General features: G+C 42.6%; 2 protein-coding genes across 3 annotated transcripts; one reads left to right on the top strand and one right to left on the bottom strand.

Annotated features, from left to right (window-relative positions):
* Positions 1–639: 639 nt before the first annotated feature.
* On the bottom strand, positions 640–3,597 carry LOC116252746 (putative receptor protein kinase ZmPK1). Its single transcript, XM_031627245.2, has 2 exons — positions 2,677–3,597; positions 640–2,480 (listed from the first exon to the last, which is right to left on the bottom strand). The coding sequence occupies exons 1-2, from the start codon at positions 3,348–3,350 to the stop codon at positions 761–763; spliced, it is 2,394 nt and encodes a 797-aa protein (XP_031483105.1). The 5' UTR covers positions 3,351–3,597; the 3' UTR covers positions 640–760.
* Positions 3,598–4,967: 1,370 nt separating this feature from the next.
* On the top strand, positions 4,968–9,281 carry LOC116252748 (CDT1-like protein a, chloroplastic). 2 transcript variants are annotated; one of them, XM_031627248.2, is made up of 8 exons: positions 4,968–5,386; positions 5,663–5,782; positions 5,876–6,095; positions 6,615–7,400; positions 7,508–7,694; positions 8,302–8,389; positions 8,984–9,091; positions 9,180–9,281. In XM_031627248.2, the coding sequence occupies exons 1-7, from the start codon at positions 5,046–5,048 to the stop codon at positions 9,063–9,065; spliced, it is 1,824 nt and encodes a 607-aa protein (XP_031483108.1). In that variant the 5' UTR covers positions 4,968–5,045; the 3' UTR covers positions 9,066–9,091; positions 9,180–9,281. The 2 variants fall into 2 exon arrangements, with proteins under 2 accessions (XP_031483108.1, XP_031483107.1); XM_031627247.2 differs by having other exon boundaries at positions 4,969–5,386; positions 8,984–9,281.

Raw genomic sequence — 9,281 nt, 5'->3', positions numbered from 1 at the left:
TTAGTAGCTTATTAACCAACCTGCAGTGCTCGGGCTGCCAAACATGAACTTATATACAGTACCAAAATTCGATCACTTATTTTGAATCCCAAACTGCAGCAGAATGTTGTTCTCATGCAAATGTGAACAGGGAAATCAAACCGAGCAGAAGGAACAACTTTCTATCTTGCCATATCATATGTTTTATAAAGTAAATTGACACATATCCGTCTTATTGCAGCCCAAATCTTTATCCTAAGAAAGTAAGGAAATTGAAAGGAACACAGTAATACCATTGGGGGGAAATCTTTATCCTAAGAAAGTAAGGAAATTGAAAGGAACACAGTAATACCATTGGGGGGATAACAGCTGCTTGACAATCGTTTTTTCAGTAGCCTAATTGATGCTTTAACCATTTCCTTATAGTTCATGTAAAAAAAAAAAAAAAGAGATTAGAAGTCCCAATGACTAGACACTGGAGTGGACACAGGCACCGAATGGTGCATGCACTAGTATACACAACATGTAAACAGAGACACAAACCATGTAAACAGAGACAGAAACTCCCTCTAAAAGTTGGCCATCGACAGGAAAAAAATTTAAGCATTAAAACAAATTCAAACACTTAATTAAAAAGTCAAACACCAAAATAGAACAGCATAGCTATAACAACAGCTTTATTTCCATAGGCTTATCCAGTTTCGCACAATAAGAATAATTTACTCATACCAAATCAAATATATAGGACGTAACTCCCAAATCTTGCAACCTCTTCATGGCACTATTGGCATCCGAGCGTTATAGCATCTACAACCTGGCTCATTGTTGGTCTTGCATCCCTTTCTTCACCGACACACTTCAAAGCCACTTTAACCAAGATTTCCATCTTCAGCTTGTCATATATCCCTGACAAACTTGGATCAGCTATTTCTTCTATCCACTGCTGCCTTGTTCCCACCATTTCTCTGACCCATGGGATTAATTGTGCAGAACGAATCTCTCCGTTGTCATCCACCTGTTCAAATCCAACTGAACTTCTCCCAGTTACCATTTCCAACACCAAAATACCATAGCTGTAAACATCCACTTTCGATGTGATGGGCTGATTCAATATCCACTCGGGAGCCATGTAGCCCCTCGTTCCTCTCACTCTAGAAAAGCTAGAAACATTTGTTCCACCTCTATCTAGAAGCTTGGACAAACCGAAATCAGCCACTTTTGGGGTGAAATCCTTGTCCAAGAGTATGTTTTGAGGCTTGATATCACAGTGAAGCACCCATTCTAAGCACTCCTCATGCAGGTAAGCGAGACCCTTTGCTGTGCCCAAAGCAATGTTAAATCTGTTATCCCAAGCAAGAGTTGAAGAACTGTTGAACAAGTTCTTCTCTAAGGATCCATTTTCCATGAATTCATAAACCAAAAGCTTGCTTTGTTTTTCAAAGCAGAAACCCAACAGTCTCAATAGATTTATGTGATTAATTCTTCCAATGATGCTCACTTCACTCCAGAATTGTGCTTCTCCATGATGCACATCCTCTAGCCTTTTGATAGCCACAACCTCACCTTCCAGCACCCCTTTATAAACCACCCCTGAACCTCCTCTTCCTATTTCACTACTGAAGTTCTTTGTAGCTCTTTTCAGTTCTTTGTAAGTGAATCTTTTAAATCCTGATCTTAAGGCCGTATAACCTTGACCAATGTTGTGAATGTGGCCCAACTCTTTATGTAAGTAAGCCCACCCAAAAACCAGACATATGATTTCAACTAGGCCAATGGCAATGACAAATCCAACTGGCAGTTTCAAGTAGTCACCCTGTACATTGCCACTAGAAAAAACTCCAGCCCTAATGATGCTCAAATTTGCCAGTGAACAATCAGTGTGGAATTGACCTTCCAGATAATTGTTAAAGTTCCCAACTGAAGAAACTTTGATATAAATGTCAATAAGAAGGTTAGGACCAGTTTGACCGTTGAAAAGAATGTTCTTTGGGTAACAAGATCCAGATCCATCATCTAACCTATATCCAAAACCACGACACTTACAGTCACTCGTGCAAATGTTTTTACATGCTTCAAATGATACACCTGTTTTGTATGTGCTCATATCATAACCGTAGAAGTCAGTATGAGGAAGTTTAACAATTTGTACTCGGGAATCGTTGCAAACAATCTTGGAATTTGGTTGGCATCCCTGAGTCCAGTCGGTTCTATTTTTCATACTAAATCCAGGAGGGCAAGTGCATTCAGGTTCTGGGTTGTAAAAACAAATCCCATTTTCCCCACAAAGGCCATGAACTCTGCACCTCTCCAACACCGGCAACCATGTAACCTCCCAACTTTTTGTTGTACTGTTAAGACTATATAGCCTGAGAACTCCATCATAGTCCATAGTTAACCTTCTCTTGTTTTTCAGGCCAACGTCTGACGCAGAAAAGATCAAATTGTCACTAGAGGTAAATCGACCCAGGTCATCAAAACTGGCATATTTGGTGCTGTTATACCTAATGACAAAAAAGTTACTGGAGAATTACATTGTGATCAACTTATAAGCAAACGTGCAAGTTAAGCAGAAGCCATATGTTGAATGAACTTTAGTTCAGTGAACACTACAATTGCGTATTAGATATTTCAAAGCAAATGTTATTACGGTATGATCCTAATCATGTCAAGGGAACAAATGAGATTGTGTAGACTTGCCTGGTCCTGCCGTTCCCAAAGATGTCCATGTCGGGATTGGGCCAGTAGATGCTGGACAAGTCCGACCCTTCGTACAGAAAACTGAGCACGTTGTCGTCGTCGAATAAGAATTGGTATGGCCCCGATGAGTAGTCCTCAGCCGCTCTCCTCGACACCAACCTCTTGGATCTCGTCATCCCCTGGAACGCCAGAAGCGTGTCGGTCGGGAAATCGAAGCTCTCCCACAACGCCTTCCCCAACCTGTCCCTCACCACGAGGTTCCCGTCCTCCCCAATCTCCATCTGCTCAGCCACGACGCCATCGACGTCGCTCGTGTTGGTGGCCCAGACGATGCTGCCGTCAGCGTCGATCAGGGCGACCTGGCCGCTCCGGAACTCCAGCCGGGACTCCCTGCCGTTGACCGGTCGGTCCCTATTCGCCATCCACACCACCGTCCCGTTGGCCGGCTCCGTGAACCAGACGGCGAAGGCGAAAGCGTTGTCGCCCACCGGGTAGAACCCCGTCTTGAAGGTGCCGCCCTCCGAGATGAGAACGTCGTCGGCGAACCTCTCGACGGAGAGAGAAGATCCCCTTTTTAGCACGGACGGCTGCTGAGACGACACGACGGCAAAAAGCATCCCGGCTGTCGCCGCCATGAGGAGAGCGGGCGCGAGCCGCCAGCTTCTTCTTCCCATTGGAAGTGCCAAGTAGGAAACAGAGGAGGAGCGAGATGGAGAAAACGTTCACGGTGAAACCAGAGGAGCTGGGACATTGTCTTCTTTCCCCTCGAGATATTGGAGCCCTTCTTTTCCTCTTCCCAGCCCTTGTTGTGCATTGACTTCGTCATCCTCGTCCTCAACTTCCTCCCTTCTCGCCGTGTCGGCTTACTCCATTGATTGAGGTCTCCTATGGCCGCACTTGCCTTCTCTTCTTCAGACACGTCAATGCGAGCACCGAGGACGAACGATTTTGTTTCGCAGTCCTTCCTTTCCCGCACCTACCCCCAAAACTGCTTCTATTTTTCAGCATTTTTAATATACTCCTTTTCTTTTGAGATATTACTAATTCGGCCGCTTCGAGTAAGCCTGGGCATCGGGCCGGGCTACCGCCGGGTACGCGGTACCCGGCCCGCCATGGGCTCGGGCCCGAGCCTTGAAAATTTGAGTTTCGGGCTTGGCCCGGCCTGGTAAATAACGGGTCGTGCTCGGGCTAATTGCTGTGATAATTGGCGGTCCGAGAAGCTCGACATTATTATTATTGTATTTTTTTTTTACAAAAATAAAGTTAGGTAACTTAGGGTTTTGCAGTTTTTGTTGTTAAAAGTTTCATTCCCGTCGTCGAGACTGCCTCTTACTCCTCGTCGGCCTTCAGTTGCCTCCTTCGGTCCTCCCCGTCAGCCTTCCGTCCTACCCATCACTGTCGCCATCGCCGTGAAGGTCTGACTTTTTTTCGATGATTTTTTTTTCTGCCCATTAGGGCTTCTTCCATCGCGCTCCTTTCCCTCGCTACCGCCTCTTCATCACTCTCTCCCTCGCTTCTTGTTATCATCGCAACCAGTCGATCATTTTTTCATTTCATCACCAGATTTTGCATTCTAATGAAGTGTCTACCACAACCACTTGATCATTTCTCTTGCGAGAAGGAGGAGAAGAAAGAAGAGGATTTGCCTCCGCCATCTCATTCAAGCATGAAAATTCTTGCATGCACTGAAACCCTTTGAAGTTCTCATCTGCAGCCCCCTACCCTTGAAGCTTTCATCTACGTCTTGCTTTGCCATGTGAAATGCTGGCAACTATCGTGAGAAACAAGCATGCTCCGCCCAAAAGCCCGACTAAGCTCGCCCGACCCATTATCAATCGGGCTGGGCTTCGTACATTAACGAAAGCCCGAGGTCCGAAATTACATTGGCCCGGCCCGATGCCAGCCCTAGCTTCGAGTTCGGTTGGTTACAAAATTAAAATGTTATGTTAGTTTTTTACCCTTTTATCCGCTATGGGATTCGATGAACATGCACAAAGAAGAATGGGATGCTTAGCATCAACCAATACATCAAGATCAGTAAAAAAAATGACCAATAACAGGCACAACATTGCTTTCGACGAATCAATAGACTTGAACAATAGAAACCATTCCAAATACATAGAAAAAATAAGTCTAACTACTTGATTGCAGCACCTTAGCTCGTGTTAAGTTGGGAAGGGAAGAAGAGGCTGTTCATCGTTTTTCCCTCAGGGCACATTTGTCATTTAGCATTTGGAGGGAAACGCCCGGGGCCCCCCAATCCCCCGCCAAAACCTTGGAGCGAAGCCCTCCCAGACGTTGCTTCCCTCTCCCACAACGCCTGCTGGAGACCTCCCTTCTCAGAAACCCTCATCTCTCTCTCTCTCGCTATGGACCTTCGTTCTCAGAAGAGTTCGGAAGGATTGTTGAAGCCCCAGGGAGAGATCGCTTCCCCTGCTCAACCTCTCTTCAGGTCCAAGAAAAAGCTCTCCTACCAAGAAGCAGATCCCGACTCTTCGTGCGAAGATCTGGAGTCCGCCCATCGTTCATCTTGCTTGCGGACTCCACAAAAAGCGGTGGAGGAGCGAGCGAGACACCTCTCCTTGCGATCCGTCGATAATGTGAAGCCCGTACCCGCGGAAATGTGCGCAACGAACAATGATTACAATCCCGAGTGCAGATCCTCCGAGGATGTCGGAAAGAACGAACCGGCGGCAAAGCTCCCACCAAGGTAATTGTCTTTTTTTTTTTTGGATTTTTTTATGTTTTATGACTGATGTAATAGAGAAGTTACCAATTTGGAAGCAATATGCTTCTTCTTCCTCGTGGGAAGTTCGATAGGTCCCTTTTTTTACCATCTTTTAACATATAACACGGTATATTTGGCTTTTCATGTTGGTATATGATGCCATTTTTCATTTGGAACTTAGGGTTTTTTTAGTTGTTTATGGTCAAATAGTTTAATCTGTTGGTATGAAATCTGCTCTTTATTTGCTGTGACATTCAGGTACGAGAGCTTATGTGATCAATTTGCATCACTTGTCAGTTCAATAAGGTTGCTTCGACTGAAAGGTTATGCTCCCACTTTTGCCAATATTTGCTCCTCTGTCCAGGTTTTGACGAACAAGTGAGTTCAATAAGATCCCTTTCTTCGTTTGTTTATTGATCTCCGTGAGTACTTTTTTTGTGTAAACTGGCGGTTTATTTGACAATGGTTCAGGGGCTTCTCCCGTCGTCATCTAGCACAGTTAAAATCTTTTATGCCAGAGGCGATTGAAATTGAGACCACCCTTCTGCACGATGAGAAGTCCTGCTGTATGAAGCCAGAGGTTCTGATTCAATTGAGGCCAGAGGCACTAAAGCTGAATGGAGACAAGTACTTAGCTTTGAGCAAGGTGCTGCGGGCTCGGGTGCTGGCATTCGTAGAATCGAAACAAGAGGTGTTCTTTGTACTCTTTGTGGTTCTTGTCTCTCCAAAAAGCTTCAAAAAGGAAACCTTAATGAACATATGAGAAATCTGACCATATCACCTTAGCGTTTGTGCTGCCCAAACAGTAGAATCCTACTTGGGGAGCTTGTCTCAATAATTTACGATTTTTTGTGCTGCACATTGAAGTTACCTTTTGGAAAATATGTATTCTTCGGATTGGTCGCCTTCTAGAAAATTTATCAGTCATAAGCAGAAAAAGATGTTGAATTGCCCACCAAAATTTCACTTGTTCATTAGATGATATTTATGGATTTGCGTTGCCTATGTTAGAAGCAAAGAACTTTTGAACTCCTTATAATTTGTGGATTCTTTACCTGATAGTTGGAATCGTGTTTCTTGTCAGATATATATTGCTATTAGGTTCTCATTTTCCACTTATAGGCCTTTCCATCTTGTTTATTTATTGTCAATCATGTTAGTTTCTTACTGTTCCTACTCCCGATAACTAATTATTTTCACCGCATTTCAGGATGCTGAGATTCCAGAGGAGATTTTGCCAGAGACATTCAGAGAATTACAACAAGCATGTCATGATGCGGTCGTGCCAGAATGTAGGATCAACGTCAATCTTGACCATGGAGTAAATTCTTCCTCCTCAAGACCTGTTGATGGATCAGCAATTGAAAACGTAGCTCTACCACCTCTAGGGAGTTTCTTGAGCCGGTTCAAGAGGCGGTTCACCCAGAAAACTCCTCTTTCAGAATCTAAGAAGACCCAGCTCTTGTCTCTAACAACAGCACAGGAAGTTAGTCTTAGCGATGGACCTAATCCCCAAGCCACCTCCAGCACTGAAGACTCACCCAGCAATGTCCAAATGGATTCTTTGGAACCTTTCAGCGGCCAAATTTCTTCGTTTGCCTCATCCATAGAGTCAACGCCAACAAAAGCTTCCATGCTTGGAAAGGAGCTTGACTCAACTCCTCTTGGTGATTCAAAGGCAGGTGAAAATATCAAGAATGATCTGTATTGCTCAAGAAAAGGGTTGGAAGTATCTGAAACTCCTACTCGAGAACCTGATTCCACTCCAGCGAGATTATTGATGTCTAGCACACCAAGTCTATTAACTCCTAAAAGAGCTAGGGTGACTCCAGAAAGTAGTTCTACACTGTATACCAAAGGACAGAGGCATGTCACTAGGCCAAAGGCTCTGAATTTCCTTTCACCTATCAATTCAGTGGAAAAAGAAAATGGAAAAGGAAGATTGTCTACAGATGAAGAGATTGTCAGGACACTTCCTCCAACGCTGCTAAAATCGGTGTGGCTTGCATATTTTTCTAGGCTATGTTTTGGCATTTCATGTCCATCTCTTTTGATTGATCCTCCTTAACTCTGAAAGTGGTGGCCGTTGTATGTTTTTGACAGTTGGATGAAAAGGAAAGGAAAAAGATGGTGGAAAATGAAGCAAAGGCACACAACAAGATGATCAATTGCATTCCCAAGCTCTTTGATATGATTTACGTCGTATTTCAGGCTGCTAGATGCACTGTCATTACAAAAGAGGAACTCATATACAAAATAATGGCAAAGGATCTTGACATTGTTGACAGAGGTATGAAATTAGATTTTCATTGGAATTATTTTTGTGCTTTTTTTTTTTGGAATGTGGAAGTTGACTTGGATGTACTGCTGTTTTATGGTTATTTTCTGCCAACGGACTGTGGAGTTTCCAAGCCAGAATTGGCTTCATAGTTGAAACTTGTTACAGACCTCCACGATAATCTGAAAAATAGCGCATAAGCTCCATTTTAGCTTGCTGATAACTCCGAGCAAATACCATGAGAAATAATAAAATATTTTTGCAGGTCCTTTATTTTTCTCTTGTATGTTCTGTTGAATGTCGTCTATTATATCTTTATTTTCTTTTGCATACTAAATACTTCTGCAATTGTTTCTTGTGTTTCTACAAGAGAGCTTTATTTCATATGTTTTTAGTATTTTCTATACTTTCAGTAGTTGAAATTTTCAAAAGGTTTTCATGAAAAGCAATTTTTTCAAGACCCTACCATGAGAACATTGTTGAAAGATTGCTATGGATATTGCAGTGGCTTGCAGCAAACGGATAAAATGCATACCCTTGATATGATCTAACCTCAAATTTCTCCTAAAGCTGCCTCATATGTGAACTAGATCCAAATTGATCAGATAAGTTGTTGCAGGGGAAATTGAAGAACAATTGAAACTGCTGCAAGAGATGATCCCAGATTGGATTTCTGAGAAGAAGCTAGGTGGTGATTTTGTATTTTGGTAAGAATCCTTTGCCAGCGGTTGTATAATTTTTTTATTTCAAATACAATCAAATTTCATCAATATTCTGCAAAAATAAAATTTTGCTGAGTGTAGATACATTACTTCACTTCGATCATGATTAAGGAGTTTCTCTAGCTCCTGTAGGGTACATTACTTCACTTCGATCATGATTAAGGAGTTTCTCTAGCTCCTGTAGGGTGTCGGTTACTTTCCGATAAGCGTTTGACTTCTCTCTAAAACAAGCATTCGGTGTTGATTTTGCCGGTTCACGTATAAAAGAACATCTGTGGGGCTTTTTGTCAAAGGATGCTTTATGCTTTTCGTACTTTTCTGCTATCAACTGTATATTTGTTTTACATCATTACTACATCTTGTGAGTATAATATACGAAAAATGTGGTTTCTAAATTCTAAGTGTATCTGTAAATTTCTCGCTTTTTTACTTTTCCATCTCAGTGAACGGAAATGATGGTAAATAATTTTTCTATTCAAAAACCATATCCTATATTCCTGTTTTTAGTTGCTTTATTATGTGGATGCTACTTCACATGATCAACCAGTTCCTGATATATTCTCTGTTGTGTATTGTCAGCATCTGCAAGAAGATATCAGATCCTGAATCTTTAAGAGCTAGGTTGGTGATGGCTGGGGGAGCTGCCGGACAGCGGTCCTAATGGACTATGATGAAAACGCTGCCCGTGTATGAAGCAGATGTGCTCGTGCTCTTTTTACATATTATGGCTTGTTTATATGTTCTAATTGTGCAAACATTAAGCTTTTGCTCGCAGGAATGTACACCCTTCATCTGAAGCTGAACCGGTCTCCCTTACTCACCAGGGAACATGACACATATGTAGACAAAAAAGGTAATCAGAGTAGCAATTTTGAAA

The sequence above is a fragment of the Nymphaea colorata genome, chromosome 4, assembly GCF_008831285.2.
Source record: "Nymphaea colorata isolate Beijing-Zhang1983 chromosome 4, ASM883128v2, whole genome shotgun sequence".
Lineage (NCBI taxonomy): Eukaryota > Viridiplantae > Streptophyta > Magnoliopsida > Nymphaeales > Nymphaeaceae > Nymphaea > Nymphaea colorata.
The sequence above is the reverse complement of the archived record's forward strand: the minus strand, read 5'-3'. Positions and strand labels throughout refer to the sequence as shown.